Genomic DNA, 16,113 nt, shown 5'->3' on the forward strand with positions numbered 1-16,113 from the left:
AGGATATCCTTCACCCAAACCCCAACATAGCTGAGTCTCTGAGTGTAGGCTGAGTTTCAATGACACCAAGGAGAAATTTTGGTGACAGGTTTAAGTGTCACCTGTCAGCTGATACATCTATATTTAAACTTATTTACTGCTTTGTTGAAAGAAGTACAGTTATCACAACTTGAGCTCCCAGCTCTTTTCCACAGTAAATAACTCAAACTTTAACTTTATAATACTTTTTTCTAAAATAAATAAAGGAGGAGATGTTTATTCTATTTCCAAGGAAAGAGAACCCTGGGGGAGTTACTACAGAGGAAGATTTAGACACCCCATCACACTTCCCCACAGATCACCATAAAGTAGAAATCTGTGATCCCAGGATACCATACGGCTAACAAAATGGTCTTCTCCAACTGGTACAATTTTGGTTTCAGAGAGGGCGGGCAGGGTGGGCACCTGAGGAGGAACTGGACCCCACGCCCTACCTGCCGCTGCAGGGCAAGTTCGCTGTCCAGCTCCTCCAGCCTCCTTTCCAGCTTCCACTTCAGGTTCCCATACTGCTCCCGCTGCTGGTCCAGCTCACTGTTCCTGTCACTGTGTGAAAAGTGCAGTGTTAAGAAAAGTAACACTGAAGAGTCTCCAAACTACACATTTGCAGGGTCACCTTTGCAAACATGAGGTGACAGGTGATGCTTCACTTTTGCGGGGGTGGCTTTGGCAGGACCCAGGGGACCTACATGTTGCACCTGGACAGGTGACTGCCTGCAGAAGAGTACGTGATGTGGGATCCAGGCTCTCACAACACAATTCCCAAAGTGCCTAAGATACAATCAAAAGTCACCAGTCATACCAAGAACCAGGAAAATCTCTACCTGAATGAGAAAACACAATCCACAGATGTTAACACCAAGATGACGCAGATGCTGAAATGATCTAACAAGGATTTTAAAGCAGCCGTCATAAAGATGCTTCAACAAGCAATTTTGCACAGTTTTAGGACAAACGGAAATCAGAAACTCTCAGCAAAGAAAAAGTAACAAAGAATCAAATGGAAATTTGAGAACTGAGAAGTACAATAACCCAAACAAAGGACACCCTGGTTGGGCTCAAAGGCCGAATGAACATGTTAGAGCAAAGAACCAGTGAAAAACAAAAGTCACCTGACCTGTTAATAGAAATAGACTGAAAAAAATGAGCAGAGCCTCAGAGACCTGTGGATAACAAAAGATGTGACACTCACATGGTCATCACTGCAGTCCCAGAATGGAAGGAAAAAGAGGGTGGGGCCAAAAATGTACTTGAAGAAATAACGGTTGAAAATGTCCCCAATTTGGTGAAAAAGAATGGGCAGAAGACCTGAGGAGACACTTCACAAAACAGTGTACAGCACTTCAAGGCTGCAGCAGAGCGCGCAGCTGAGGCCTGACCCCCCTTCTCACCGTGAGCGGAGCCCACAAGCCTGACGGTAGCTTCAGGGTCTCAGTCGACTTGCCTCAAGTCAGCTCACTTAGTTTTGGATTTAATATATATTCCACACCATTAAAATAATCATAAGCTCAAATATGTTTTATTATAATGATACAGATTGTAAATCATGGGGAAAAATTCCAAATAGTTGAACAAATCTCCACTAATTTCAGCCACACTGGGACCCAGAAAAAGACATCCAGGTGTGGCCCTGCCTGCCTTCCCTTGACAAACACTGGACAGGTGGGCGCCGGGCAGCGCTGTGGGGCGGGAGGCGTGTGGAGGGTCGGGGAGTGGGGTCTGCTGGCCCTCACCTGTGGACCCGCTCCAGCTCTAGGCGGTGTTCCTGCAACCTCTGCTGGGACTGCTGCTGCAGATCCTCCACCCGCCGGGCCTCGCCGGCCAGCGCCTGCCTCAGCTTGGCCACCTCGATCTTGAGCTCGCTCACCTCGGCCTGCCTGGCCTCCTCCAGCCCACGGGCCCGGGCAAATGCAGCGTCGTAGCGCTCCAGCTCCCGGTCCCGCTCCTCCAGCACCTGCAGGTTGTAGACAAAGTCCTCCCGCAGGCGTCGCAGCTTCCCCTGTGCCTCCTCCAGCTGGCGCTGAGCGTCCTGCAGGGCTGCCTCCCGCAACTGGGAGTGCTGGGCCTGCAGTGCTCGCCACTCCTCCTCCTTGCGAGCCAGCAGGGCATTCAGGGCCTGCTCTGTGGGCGGGGGCAGCATGTCGGCAGCTGCAGCAAAGAGGAGGCAGGCAACGGGTTCACCGTTAGGGACCCTGTCTTCCACAACACACACCTCAGATCCCCAACTAAATGATCGCTGTCACCAAAGCAGGAGGATGCTCTGGCCAGTTACTGGCTTTCTGGTCACACTCTGAGTTCTGGAGAGCCAAAGGCAGCTCCCCTAGGCTCCAGCAGGGCAGGGGCATACTAGGCCCAGACCCCAAAGGCTCTTTCTACCCTATCCTCACCCTACAGCAGAGGGAACAGACAGTAAGTGCAGGATCACCGAGGTAAGAGAGGAAGCAAAGACAGGGAGTGTTGTTTGCTCACCTACAAAAGCTAGGTTCTTTAAAATAGTTTCATAAAGTGCTCTCTCCATTTCGCAAATAAAAAAATGAGGCCGCTCAGTAGCTGAGCTGTGACTGGCCCCAGGTGGCCCCTGAGCCAATGCCCCTTCCCACCCCCATGCTCTACTCCTGGAGCTGGAATGCAGGCTCCCGGAGATTCACCACCCAGAAGCAGGCTCCTCTGTTCTTGTGTTTCCAGTCCATCGTGCACTGATACTTTTGTAAAACACAATAAAGTGCTAGAACAAAAATGAAAATTACAAAAACGAAGATATGTAATACACAACTCCGATTTTTTAATTATTAGATTCAACAGCATAAAACTACTTTGTCAAGTTGCCAACAAGTGTCTGAAGACCTCTTGCTTCCCGTCTCCACAGAGGATGGCCCACAAGGGGCAGGGCCAGTGAGGGTTGCTCCCCACCAGGGCACCTCCACCACTGTCCTGGTCCCATCACCTGGCAGAGATGGGGTGGATTCTGATACGCAGAACCGCTGGTGGGGGTGGGGGGGGGAATCTCCTGGGCTTGACTTATGCAATGGGTCCGAGGCCATGGGTCAGGCCCTGCCAGCTACACAACAGGCCCAGAAGGCATAAAGGCTGGCACACGTACCACTGGCATCTTCTGGGGTAGAGGGTGGCATGTGAATGATGCCCGGCTCTGAGAGTGCTTTTCCAGGAAGGCCAGGTGGGGTCTGAGGCAGGCATCCAGCAGCGACTTTTGTGTATCATTGTCCCTAAAGAGTCTGAAATGTCTGATTCATTTTAAGTGGGTCTTTTTTAAGATGAAAAAGACAAACTGTCCCAGGCCATCTCAACCCACAGGGTCAATACACATTCATGGAAACCCTCTTGGGCAGAGGAACAAGATTTCAGGGGCCTGTGAAGACACCCTGCAGGTTGTGGAGGTTCCATGCAGCCCCTCCCAAGGGGCACCAGCAGCATGATTACTGGTCCCCCTTGGTCAATGTAAAGCAAATATCCACAAACTAACTCAGAAACAGGAACAGGAGAACCTGAGGGTCTTTTTTAAAATTTATTTTTAACATTACATTTACAGCAAACACTCTCTAAACCAGAAAGAGGACTACTTTTTTTAGAGACATGAAGTTCATTTCACTCCTGAAATTACTGATAACAAAAACCAACAACAGGGGGACTTCGCTGGTGGTCCAGTGGTTAAGAAACTGCCTAGCAATGCGGCGGACACCAGTTCAATCTCTGGTCAGGGAACTAAGATCCCACATGCCGTGGGGCAACTAAGCCCACGTGCCACAACCAGAGAGCCTGCGTGAGGCAACTACAGAGCCTGCGCGCTCTGGAGCCCATGCACCACAACAAAGGGCCCGTGTTCCGCAACGAAAGATCCTGCGCACCGCAACAAAGACCCAATGCAGCAAATAAATAAATATTAAAAGAAAAACAAACCAACAAAGTTCTACAACGAAACCTTACTTTCTGAAACCCAGTGGAGGTAAGAAATGAACAAAATTTTCATTTTACACAACGTTTTGATGGCATCAGGTTTACTGTGATTGAACTCTTCGTAGGACCTCAATTCAAACACCTGCAGAGTTGCTGCCACCAGCACTGCTCTCCTCAGACAGCCCAAGTCTTGCTTAGCTTATGAGCTGTGGACTCTTTGCCCTGTGAAAGGTGATCACTAATAACAGAACTCATAAAACTCTAGAGAAAAGCAACAAAAAACCAAAAAATAAACACACACACACCCCCTACCAAAAAATTATCTGTGTAATCAAAATTATTACTATTAACATCTTGGAAACAAAATGAAAAAAAAAAGTAAAGTGGTCTGGGTTAGTATTTAGAGACTCCCAAAATATTCTGTCAGGACTAAAGAAACAATAAGGTGCGTTTTCTGGAAGAAGATGCGTGTTACGTGCTTGTCTACCCCCGTGGACAGTGGGAACATGAAACAAACTTTTCAGACATTTGTTTCTCACAGCTTAGCAGAACAGTGCTCAGAACACAGAAAGTAAAATAAGAAACACACGATGAGGGAATTCCCTGGTGGTGCAGTGGTTAAAGATCTGCCTGCCAGTGCAGGGGACACGGGTTCGATCTCTGGTCCGGGAAGATCTCACGTGCCGCGGAGCAACTAAGCCCGTGAGCTTAGTGTGCCACAACTACTGAGCTCACAACTACTGAAGCCCGCGCGCCTAAAGCCTGTGCTCCACAAGAGAAGCCACTGCAATGAGAAGCCCGTGCATGGCAACGAAGAGTAGCCCCCACTCGCCGCAACTACAGAAAGCCTGCGTGCAGCAACGAAGACCCAATGCAACCAAAAATAAATAAATAAATAAATAAAATTGATTTAAAAAAAAAGAAACACACGATGAACGTTAGGAATGGGCAATGAAGGCCAGGTAATTATTAAATATTGAGCAATGCATCTGACTAAGGGCTTGCTGGAAGGCAAAGCACAAAGGAAAACAGGATCCATCATAGGATTTGCATCTTTCATGAGGAAAAAGTAAGGCAGTTTCCCAGGTGAAGCTGTCGGCATTTAGATCTAAATGAATTCCTTACGATAAGGGAAACAAATTGTGCAGGACAGGGCCTGGCAAGCTTTCTCCCTTTCCTGGCCAGTCGGTAAACATTGAGGGCTTGGTGGGTCACAGGGTCTCTACTGATGCCCCTCAACTCTGTGTGAAAGCAGCCACAGAGGACAGAAAAGGTGTAGGCTGAGTCTCTCCCACAGGCCTGCTGTGCTGACCTCCAGACACTTGTGCAGGGGACGCTTTTATTAGCACCTGTGTGACAGATACTATCATTTCTTAAGGCTGGTCCTCGCAGCCCCTAATCCTCAGGCGTCCGCGATGATCTCAATCTGGACAGAAACATCCATCCACAACTCCCCGGTGTCCACTGGGGGTGCAGGCCAGCCTCACGGAGGGGAGGAGGCACATGCCCTTCCAGCCCAGCCTGTCTCGGGGTGACTGCACCAGAGATGCGGAGCAAAGGGAGAGGGCACAGGCACGAGAGGCTGAGGGAGAAGGAGGAGAACGCAGGGCCTTGTGGGGTTGTGATACAGCAACAAACACTGGTCTTCATCCACGGTTTCTGGCACAAGGCTCCTAAAACCCTACCTCCTGAGTGACAGAAGCTACAGGGGCATCTTTAGTTAGTTTTTGTTCCTAGTTCCTGAAATAACTCCAGGTGAAAGGATGTCTCCCATTAATCATAACAAACCTCTTTCAACCACACCTGAGTCTATGTTAATGAGGTGATTTTGGAAAGCCCCTAGATAACCAATGGTTGGGGGCTGGTTGCCAGGGGAACCGGAGGGTTGGAACTTGCACCTCCACCTCCCAACTTTCAGGGAAAGGAGAGGAGCTGGAGGCTGAATCAATCACCAGTGGCTAATGGTTTAAACAATCAGGTTTAAAAATCCTGCCAGGTGGGCCTCCAACCCACAATCTGGACAGGATTGGCAAACAATCTAGGCATGTTGCAGCAAAAATAGAAATGAAGTTTTCCCTCTCCTGAGAACAAGAAAAATAAAGGGAACAGTGAACAGGCTAGACAAGAAACATAACCTGGCCTGAAAGAGTTAATCACTCCTAGTTTTAACTGTTACTAATCTGTAGTGTCTGTAACTAGATCTGTACTTCACAAAGCTAACCTATCACTCTTTAACACTAAGTGAATGACATCCTGCGCTCCCTTGTAGCATCTGCATTTCAGAAAGAAGGTCGCAGGCCGATAACCAAGAGACAAACGGACCCAACAACCCAATTACCAGGCTGCCTGAGGCCAGCTGTGACTGTTTTGAAATAATGCAGGAAAAAGAATGCAAGACCTTCACTACTTTTGATCCTTATCATATAGGCCTGACTGCAAGCCCCACATGTAAATCTTCTCTGATTCCCCGAGGAGCAGGGGCACAGTTCTTGAGGTGCCAGCATGCCGTGTCTCTCCTTTGCCTGGCAGAGAAATAAAAGCCTCTCTATTTCTTTTCCTCCAAATCTCTGTCTCCGTATTTCTATTCGGCATTGGTGCACAGGGAGCCAAGGTTTTTGGCAACAGGCACAGGTGCATTTCTTTAAGAAGGTTACTCATCCAAAAGACATCTTCCAAACACAAAAACTCAAAACCCAAAACCTGCTTCCCTGGTAGCGCAGTGGTTAAGAACCCGCCTGCCAATGCGGAGGATACAGGTTCAAGCTCTGGTCCAGGAAGATCCCACATGCCGCGGAGCAGCAAAGCCCGTGCGCCACAACTACTGAGCCTGCGCTCTGGAGTGTGCCAGCCACAACTACTGACCCCGCATGCCACAACTACTGAAGCCCGCGCACATAGAGCCCGTGCGCCACAATAAGAGAAGCCACCGCAATGAGAAGCCCATGCACTGCAACGAAGAGTAGCCCCCGCTTGCTGCAACTAGAGAAAGCCCGCGCACAGCAACAAAGACCCAATGCAACCAAAAATAAATAATAAATAAATTAAAAAAAAACAAAACAGGGGCTTCCCTGGTGGCGCAGTGGTTGAGAGTCCGCCTGCCGATGCAGGGTACACGGGTTTGTGCCCCGGTCCGGGAAGATCGCACATGCCGCGGAGCGGCTAGGCCCGTGAGCCATGGCCGCTGAGCCTGCACGTCCGGAGCCTGTGCTCCGCAACGGGAGAGGCCACAACAGTGAGAGGCCCGTGTACCGCAAAACAAACAAACAAACAAAACAAACCCAAAACCTGTCTCTTTGCTGCAAAATGAAACTAAGCACCGAAGGTCAGCAACACCTCCCTGGGGAAATCCAGGGGACGGTCCCTGGAACTAACAGACCAAGCAGATGCTCAGACTCCTCTTCAGGCTTTCAGTACTGGCAAGGGGCCAACGAGGCACAGGCAAAACGTCCCTCTGGACTTACCTCGTGGCTGGCAACCAGGTTCACTTTGCCCCCCACACAACAAGCCTCGCTTAGACACCAAGGTTGCAGCAAAGAGGGTGTTTATTTGCAAGATAATCAAATCTCAAATCCACCTCCCCAGAGGCAAGGGGCTCGGGGTATTTATGGGATCAGGAATAAAGAAGCAGGGCAGTCAGAGGCAAGCTCATGAGGAAAGGTGATTGAAAAAAGGTTTGGTAATCGGTCTGCACAGGTGTAACTAGGCTACAGGCCTCTGCACGTTTTGAGGGTGGAGTTTTCGACCCCCCAGTGTTAAAAGGTCACCAAGCGGACACTCCTACATGCCCAGTTGGAGGGCTGGTGGTCCTATCCAGTCTTAACTGGCTCAGCTTGAACTAGACACAGCTGACTCCAAGTTCCTGGAAAACAACTCAGGCAAACATCTTATTGTTTAGGCTACATGCTGCTCGGAGGACACGCAAGTCTTAAAACTACCTTGATTAGTGAAGGCAGGTGAATGGGTTTGACTAATTATTATGCACGGTTTCAAAAGCATCCGTAAAAATCCCTGAACTAGCAGGTTTGAACTTCTGGGCTGGTGAAGGCGTGGAAGTGTGGAGGGCAGTGTGCCAGGAGAGCGAGCATGGGAGCTCCCGGCCCCTCCCACCCACCTTACCCTGTGTCTTCCATCTGGCAGCTCTGAGTTGTATCCGCTTATAATAAACTGGTGATCTAGTAAGTAAAGCGCTTCCCAGAGTTCTGTGAGCTGCTCTAGCACGTTACTGAACCTGAGGAGAGGCGTCATGGGAACACTGATTTACAGCAGTCGGGCAGAGCATAGGTGACAACCTGGACTTGCATCCAGAAGGGGGGCATCTCGTGGGATCGGCACTAACCCCAGGCAGTTAGTGTGGGAACTGAGTTAAACGTAGGACACCCACTCGGTGTCCACCGAGAATCTGAGAAGGCTTGATGGAGGAAGCGCCCCCTGACATGTGGCATCGGACAGGAAGCAAGCGTCCTGAGTGTGAGGGCAGGGAGGGAGGACGAACTCGGAAGCAGGGTCCTAATCAGAAGGGACGGCCGAACTCCACAAGTGTCCTGATAGAGCTGTCCTAACCAGGGACAGTGTGGTGGCCTCCCCGCAGGGCTCTGGGGCAGAGCAGAGCTCTGCCGGGGCAGACCTCGGGCACAGCCCCGGTCTCCACCACCTCTCCTGCTAGGCAGTCGCACCCTGCCTCGCCCAGCACCCACAGGCCCAGTGCGGCCTTGTCAGTCTCTCCTTAGCTGCATCCATCCAGGGCCTGCTTGCCATCTCGAGTTAACAGGGTGCTGACAGAAACCCTGAGCCTGCCACCCTCAATTCTGCACGCCCCCGCCCCCGTTGCCCTCAGCTTGCCCATGGCACCCCTCTCCACCCAGCTGCCCAAGCTGAACACCACGAACTAGCCTGGATTTCCTGCTGTCTCTCATCCCCCCACCACACCTCAGCCACCATCATCCCTCACCTGGAGTCTCGCTGACTCCAGACCCTGAACTGGCCCCTCTGCTCCATACTTGCCCTTTCAGAGCCACCAAAGGAATCTTAAAAAAAAAAGCCTAACTGCCCCCCGCCCAGCAGTGCTTCCGGTTCCTCGGTCCACTTACAACACCTGGATCGCTACATTCAGGGCTGGGATGTGCCGAATGGTTCCCCCTCCCACCCCGTCAGTCAATCTCAATCCAGCTGCCCCTCTGCCTGGAATGCTCCACCCAACCCACAAGCAGGCTCCTTCCTGTCACTGAGACCAACTCAAGGATCACTCCAGGAAATCCCCCCTCAACTTCGACCCAAACTGGTGCAATGCCGTAGACCCATCCAAGTTCTCTGCGTGGCACTTACCAGGAGCGGGTGGATTATTGCTTATGTTATCATTCTTCCCTACACATTCCACATGGTATCCCATACTTGGAACTCCAGCACACAGGAGGCGCTCAAAAGTATGTACTAAATAACTAAATGGTAAAAACTATCACATGACGGGCTTCCCTGGTGGCGCAGTGGTTGAGAGTCCACTTGCCGATGCAGGGGACGCGGGTTCGTGCCCCGGTCCAGGAAGATCCCACATGCCGCGGAGCGGCTGGGCCCGTGAGCCATGGCCGCTGAGCCTGCGCGTCTGGAGCCTGTGCTCCGCAACGGGAGAGGCCAAAACAGTGAGAGGCCCGCGTACCGCAAAAAAAAAAAAAAAAAAGTAAAAAAACTATCACATGACAACACATAAACATGGGGCTCTGGGGCTACAGCAGAGGAACCCGGGAGGCAGGTATCTTTGTTCCCCCAGGGCCCTTCCAAACCACTCCTCCTCCTCCTCCAAAGGCTCAGCTTCCTTAAAGTACCCACAACCCTGTGTACTAGGTGGTCTCAGAGCCCAGGTGGCTCTACCACAGAGGATGACCCTGCATCCGCTGAGGTGCCTGGCCCACCTCTGCTACCCCGTCCATGGTTTCCCCCACTCCAAAATACCCAAGCACCCCACACTCTGATCGCCAGCCCTCTCCCTTCAGATTCGGTCACTCTAGATCAACAATAACTTGATCTTTAAGTGTGTTATTGGATGTATCAATGAACTACAGGGAAACTAAGGACATTCACTTTAAAAAGTTTTGAATTCAGTAAAAACTGGAGTTATTGGCTTCCAGTTCAGTCAGTTGCCAAGTATTTCCCCCAGGTAGACAGCCGAGGGGATTCCCCAGGTATGTCCTGAGGTCACCACACTCTGTTCTGTACGCCAATCCCTGGCACCTTGAAGGAGATAACAAATGTTTGTTACTACTCCAGTTAGGATGTATATCATTGTAGCCAGAAAAAAAATGATACTATGTAAAATTCTCATAAACATAGCAAACTTTCTTAAATTCATTCATTTAACAAGTATTTATTTAGCTCTTACTACATGTCAGGTTCTGTTTCACCTGCTGGAGACACGGGCCAGGTCCCCACACCAACGGGCTGTCATCCCTACTGGGACAAGACAGAGATGCACGGAAACAAAGGGGCAGAGGAGGTAACTTCCCACATCACTAGCGTGGCCGGAGACGCAGGGCTGCCCGGGTCAGAGGTCAGGGAGGCCCTGCCCAGAGGGAAAGGCAGGAAGGGGCTCTGCTCAGCCTTCAGGAGGCTTACACATCCTGTTCAGCCCGTGGCCCCTGCCCTGGCTGCAAGCCTCCCAGGACCACTGGGAAACCAGGGTTCCAGCAGGTCAGCCTGGCCACCAAGCTCAAGAAAAGCCCGGAGTGGAATAACAAAGTGACTCGATGACCTCCACAGTTGGGCGTTCACCCACACTAACTGACGTCTAATGGCTGGCCCCCCAAACCCCAACATATGCACAAAGCCAGCTGACTACAGTGGGGCCGCGTGAGTGTGAGCTGGTGCGTGGCCTAGTGAGTTTTGGGGTCTGACATAGTCTTGTCAACAGAAATCGGCGTACACACAGACCACCCACGTGCCTGTGCACACTCACAGGCAAAGAATCAGGATTTAAGCAAATACACGACTTTAAATGATGCCGATGCTACTGTGATCTTTGATGAAATGCCTGAGTCATCACTGCGGCTCTTTACAGAGAGAGCACACGGAGGTCTGCGACGTCAACGGGCCTCCCTCCTCTGAGGACCGTCCATAGGCTCGCCTCTTAAATGCATCGGTCACACAGCCACCCATGGAAATTGCTCTCCTAGTACAGAAATCTGACCACGTGATACTGTGCCCATGGCACGTGGCCTTTTCAAAAGAAAGTTCAACCTGTTTGGCACAGTATATGAAGACCCCTAGGATGGGGCCTGGCCCATCTTGCCCACCACAGCTCCCTCTGGACCTCCAGCCGGTCCCCAGAGAGAAACCAGCTTCTACTGTGTATGCTCCACTGGACCTCGACATGCCCAGTGCTATGCTCCTTTCCCGCCCACCCCATCACAGACAGCCTGCCCTGCATCCGTCACAAATCCTAAAAGCCCCAAGGCTGAGAATAATCGGCTTTTATTAAAGGTCACAGATTCAAAATCTGGACCCAATCTGTCTGTCAGCCAGCAGGCATCCCCATTACGCACCCAGTTTACAGGAGGGACCACACAAAACCTCTGGGGCAACTGGAGAAATCTCCGGGAAGGGCGGGGGGAGCGCACTGTCAACTCATCTTGGCCCACGGCGTTCAGTCTTCTAAGAGAAGCAGTGGGGTCAGCAGGGGATGGACCAGGACTGTGCTAGGTCATCTCATCACTCTGATGTTCTCATCTGTAAAATGCTGAGCTTTCTAAACTTTTTTTTTTTTTTTTTAATCTAAGGGGGATATTTACCTGTTAGTTCTGAAAGGCACTTGGAAATTCTGGGTCTTAGGAAGATGGAAGTTACTCCTCATGAAAGCCATGGTTTCCCAAACATGGAAAATTTGCAGGCTGCAAACAGACACAAGCAGCAGAGGCCCTATCTGAAGACCACCTCAGTCATGAGTGAGTTCGAATGCACCCCTGGTGTCAAGATGCCACCACAGACTATACAGTGGGGTGTGGAAGAGCTCGGGCACTCACTTACTCTCTCACCCAAAACCCAGCAGTGGTCTGCAGCAGTTGACCCTGACCATGCAGGCCCAGCCTTGTCAGATCAAACGGAGCATTGAGAAAGAGGCTCAGAAACTGGCTCGTCCAGGCATTGGGAGACTCTGAGGTGTCTCTTCACAGATTACGACAGGGCCAGGGCTGCAAGGAGGATCTATAGCCAAGCATCTCCTAACAGCCAACATCATACTTACAAGAGTTCGGGGCAAAGGATGAGGCCTAAGAAACCATATATGAAAAGGAGCTCCATGGAGAAGAAGGAGCTTTCCAAGCCAAGTGGGCTCTGCAGAGGGGCTCGCCCCACCCTGGCGGGGCCCCACCTCTCCAGCAAGCTGGCCGCAGCGACTATAAGCTGGGTATACAGGAAGGAGCCTGGGAGGATGATTTCATCCTTGCCAATCTCACCCCTTGCCAAGATGACCAAATCAGAGAGGAACCCACAGGCTACCCAACTGCAGATGTGACAGTAGAACTAATCACACTTTTGTTTGTCTGACCAAAAACTTGGAGCAATTGTTTTAGAATAAACACTTGACAAGTACTTTACTGAAAAAACATTGCATGACTTCAGTAAAACATAAGCAGTTGCAAACTCTAAAATGTACAAAAAAGGACCATTTGTAAAGGCTAAAAGTCAGTCCCTAGACGCTCACAAACAAGCCATTTAGGCACAATGGCTGGGCAAAGAGACACCTAAAGCAGAGGTTTCTTTTTATCTCCTTCCTCTGAAGGACTGTGGCTCCAGATACATTTGGCTTTCCACTCAACCACCATTCCTAATGCAGAAAACCCAAATCTACTTTGGTAAGGCATGTTGTCTTACTGGTGCTCTGTAAATATATTCAAAAAGCTGAATTTATAAAACATTTTTGTGGGACTTGAAAGAAATTCCAGAGGTGTCTCATCTCTGCACTCAGGACAGGGGACTCAGTGCTGGCACCCTCTGGAATCCCAGCATGAACTAAACTCGGTATAGACAATTTTTAAGAGGATCGAGGGGATGAAAATTCGGGGCCTATGACCCAAGCCTTTTCTCCTGTCCTTCACTGACTGCCAAACAGTACCCATGACCATTTGTAAAACCTGAGAGAGATGAGCAGCAGATAGATCTTAATTCAATCACCGGAACTTGCTTGGGGTGAGGGATACTGCTACAGTGAGGGGAACAGAGTGCTTTTTATTTGAATTTACAGCTGCCAGATTCCCTTGCCTCTCCCCCCCAAAAAGCGAATAAATGATAAAATAAAAGTTTGAATAGTCTTGTAGTTAAGAGCTGATACTGTGCTCACTTTTAGAACCACATAAATGTTTCACATACCAAAACTTAAATCAATAAGGAATCGGGAATTCCCTGGCGGTCCAGTGGTTAGGACTCCGTGCTTTCACTGCCAAGGACCTGGGTTCAATCCCTGGTTGGGGAACTAAGATTCCACAAGCCGCGCACTGCAGCACAAAAAAAAAAAAAAAAAAAATCAATAAGGACTCAAAGTGAAATATAATCAGAAACAAATGAACCTCACTTTATTACAAATTAATAACATAAACACACTAAGACAACTTTGTAAAACAGCATTTTAACTATATATTCTAAGGAAAAAAACAAAAACAACCACATGCAAATATTATACTTTAGTAGGTTTGTTTTTCACACAAATATGGATTGGTAATACTGAAATTACGTTATATGCGGTCTAGGATTGAGCAAAAAGGTAAATGTACTGAGGACAATAGGAGCCAGAGTTAGAGGAAAAGGAATGTAGAATGAACCCTGTGGTGATGGATTGGAATTGGAAGTATCAATATAAACTCAATTTTTAGTATGTACAGATATATGGATATAGAAATAGATACGGATGTATATAGTGTACACAAATACATGTTTCCCAGCTCGCCCTTTGAGAAAGCCAAAAAGCAATGACACTCCAGTAGCAATGAGCATACCTCCCCCAGATCTTGGTTTCTAAAAAAACCATCTAAACTAAAAGGAACCAACGCTCCTTAGAGAAATGACTGACTCCAGGCTAGGTTAAGGAAAGCACAAAATGAGTCCAGAATATCTTGTGGTGTCAGAAAATAAGTAAGTGCTCAAGATGTTGAGGACAGGCTAAAAGGACAGAGGCCAACTTGAATGGGCTAAATCTGGACAACAGTGCAACAAAATAAATGATAGTAATGGATTATAACCTATGAAATAAAAATAAAATGCCTATACCAAGAAATAACTGAACAAATTAAAATATGGAAAAGTTCTTCCTTACAGTACAATTCCAACTTATAAAAGCAGAAATAATGGAAATGGAAAAATTACCATGTGGCAAATGCAACACTTATAATTGTTTCAGAAAATGCTCACTTCTGGACGCTAAAATTACTCATTGGCAGTATGGTTATAAACAAGATATTTACCATTTAGAAAGGGAAAAAGGGTAACTTGATGAGGGAAACACCTTGTAGACATCACCTAAAACACACGGCCGAAGTTAGCATCAGCAGTAATGGGACAAATCAGCATCAGATGACTCCTGATAAGATGCAGAGAAAAACACAATTTCACTGGTGAGGTTTTTCTTAATAAAAATGCATAACTCAAAAGTAATCATAAAGGAACATCAGATAAACCCAAACTGAGAGGCATTCTGCAAAATAACTGACTCATAAAAGTCAAGGAAAGACAGAGGAAGTGCTCCAGATTAACGAATAAGAAGACAAAACACGGATGGTGCTGGATTGGATCTTGTAAAAGACTAAAGTCATTCGTGGGATAATTGCTGAGTGAATAAATCCTATACATTAGATCATGGTTTTGTATTAGTGTTAGTTTCCTTAGTTTGCTAAAATGAACTATGGTAACATAAGAGGTTAACATTTGGGGGAATCTCGGCAAAAGGTAAAGAGGCAATCTCTGTACTCCTTTTGCAACTCTTTTGTAAGTCTCAAATAATTAAAAAAAAAAAAAAATCACTCTGGACCAGGCTGCCTGGGTTTGAACCCGTCCTCACTGGCTGTTGTCCGGGGTAAACTCTCTCATCTCTGCAGCACCCACCTCTTCAGGTTCCTGGAGGGGTCGAATAAACACTAGAGCACTCGAAACAAAGCGTGCCGGCAGAAAACGCCCCCGGCCCTCCCACCCAGCGCACTGCGTCTGGCAGGACTTGAACGTCTCGGGTTTTTCCAAGGAAAGCAAAGACGCCCGTGAAAAGCGAGCCGAGAGGCCGAAGCCTCCCACGCTGCGGGCCCCTGAGGCCCCTCGGCGGCCCCCCGCGCCGCCCCCGCGTCCGCGCCTCACCCAGAACGCCTGCTACGAGCAGCCTCCGGTCCCGGCGCGTTGCCATGGTAACCCGAGTCCGTCTGCCACTATCCGGGCGCGCTTGGTGCACTGCTCGGATCCCGCCGGCTGGAATCGTGAGCCCCGAAGCCAGGTTCCGGGTTCCACCCCCCCCACCCCCCCGGCCCGAGCGCAGGTGCAGCCGAGGGAGGAAGGCCTAGGACTATCAGTGGGTGGCGGGTGGACGGGAGGCGGCCAAGGCTTCCCGGCGCGACAGCCGCCCCTCGTCCAGCTGGGCTCCACGATCCCGCCCGTCTCGCAGCCCCGAAGCTGTTGGCGGCTCCGACGGGTAGGGATGTGGGACTGCACGGAGCGGGGCGGTACTGTACCTGGGAGGGGAGGGGCCCGGGCTGTAGAGAGGCAGTGATGGGCACAGAGGCGGGGTGACATAGTCTTTGGTCCAGCCTCTCCTCTCCATCTGTGTTTTCTCCACCCTGATGGCTTTCTGGCTGCCCAGGGCCAGTCGCCAAGCTGTTCCTGCCAGTGCTGGACAAAAGTCCCGACCCTCTGTTTTAGGAGGCAGCCCTCGGAGGGAGGTCCAGGGGTTATTAAATATCAGGCAGATCAGGGGCTTCCCTGGTGGCGCAGTGGTTGAGAGTCCGCCTGCCGATGCAGGGGACACGGGTTTGTGCCCCGGTCCGGGAAGATCCTACATGCCGTGGAGCGGCTGGGCCCGTGAGCCATGGCCGCTGAGCCTGCACCAACGGAGCCTGTGCTCTGCAGCGGGAGAGGCCGCAGCGGTGAGAGGCCCGCATACCGCAAAAAAAAAAAAAAAAAAAAAAAAATCAGGCAGATCAATAATTCAAG

The 16,113-nt window shown here is 49.8% G+C and overlaps 1 protein-coding gene across 2 annotated transcripts in view; it reads right to left on the minus strand.

Annotated features, from left to right (window-relative positions):
- Positions 1-15,304, minus strand: part of CCDC57 (coiled-coil domain containing 57) — a gene marked incomplete at its 3' end in the record, with an annotated part of 106,271 nt that extends 90,967 nt beyond the window's left edge. Inside the window, exons 1-5 of one of the 2 annotated variants that reach the window (XM_082860378.1) lie at positions 15,268-15,304; positions 14,443-14,503; positions 13,300-13,424; positions 1,770-2,184; positions 474-582 (exon numbers count right to left, since the gene is read on the minus strand). In XM_082860378.1, the coding sequence (XP_082716504.1) occupies positions 474-582; positions 1,770-2,176 (516 nt within the window). In that variant the 5' untranslated portion in view covers positions 2,177-2,184; positions 13,300-13,424; positions 14,443-14,503; positions 15,268-15,304. Of the gene's footprint in view, positions 1-473; positions 583-1,769; positions 2,185-13,299; positions 13,425-14,442; positions 14,504-15,267 lie in introns of those variants that run through there. The other variant, XM_082860379.1, reaches the window with a different exon arrangement.
- Between the last annotated feature and the right edge of the window lie 809 nt (positions 15,305-16,113).

This window comes from Leucopleurus acutus, assembly GCF_964270905.1.
Source record: "Leucopleurus acutus genome assembly, chromosome: 19".
Classification (NCBI taxonomy): domain Eukaryota; kingdom Metazoa; phylum Chordata; class Mammalia; order Artiodactyla; family Delphinidae; genus Leucopleurus; species Leucopleurus acutus.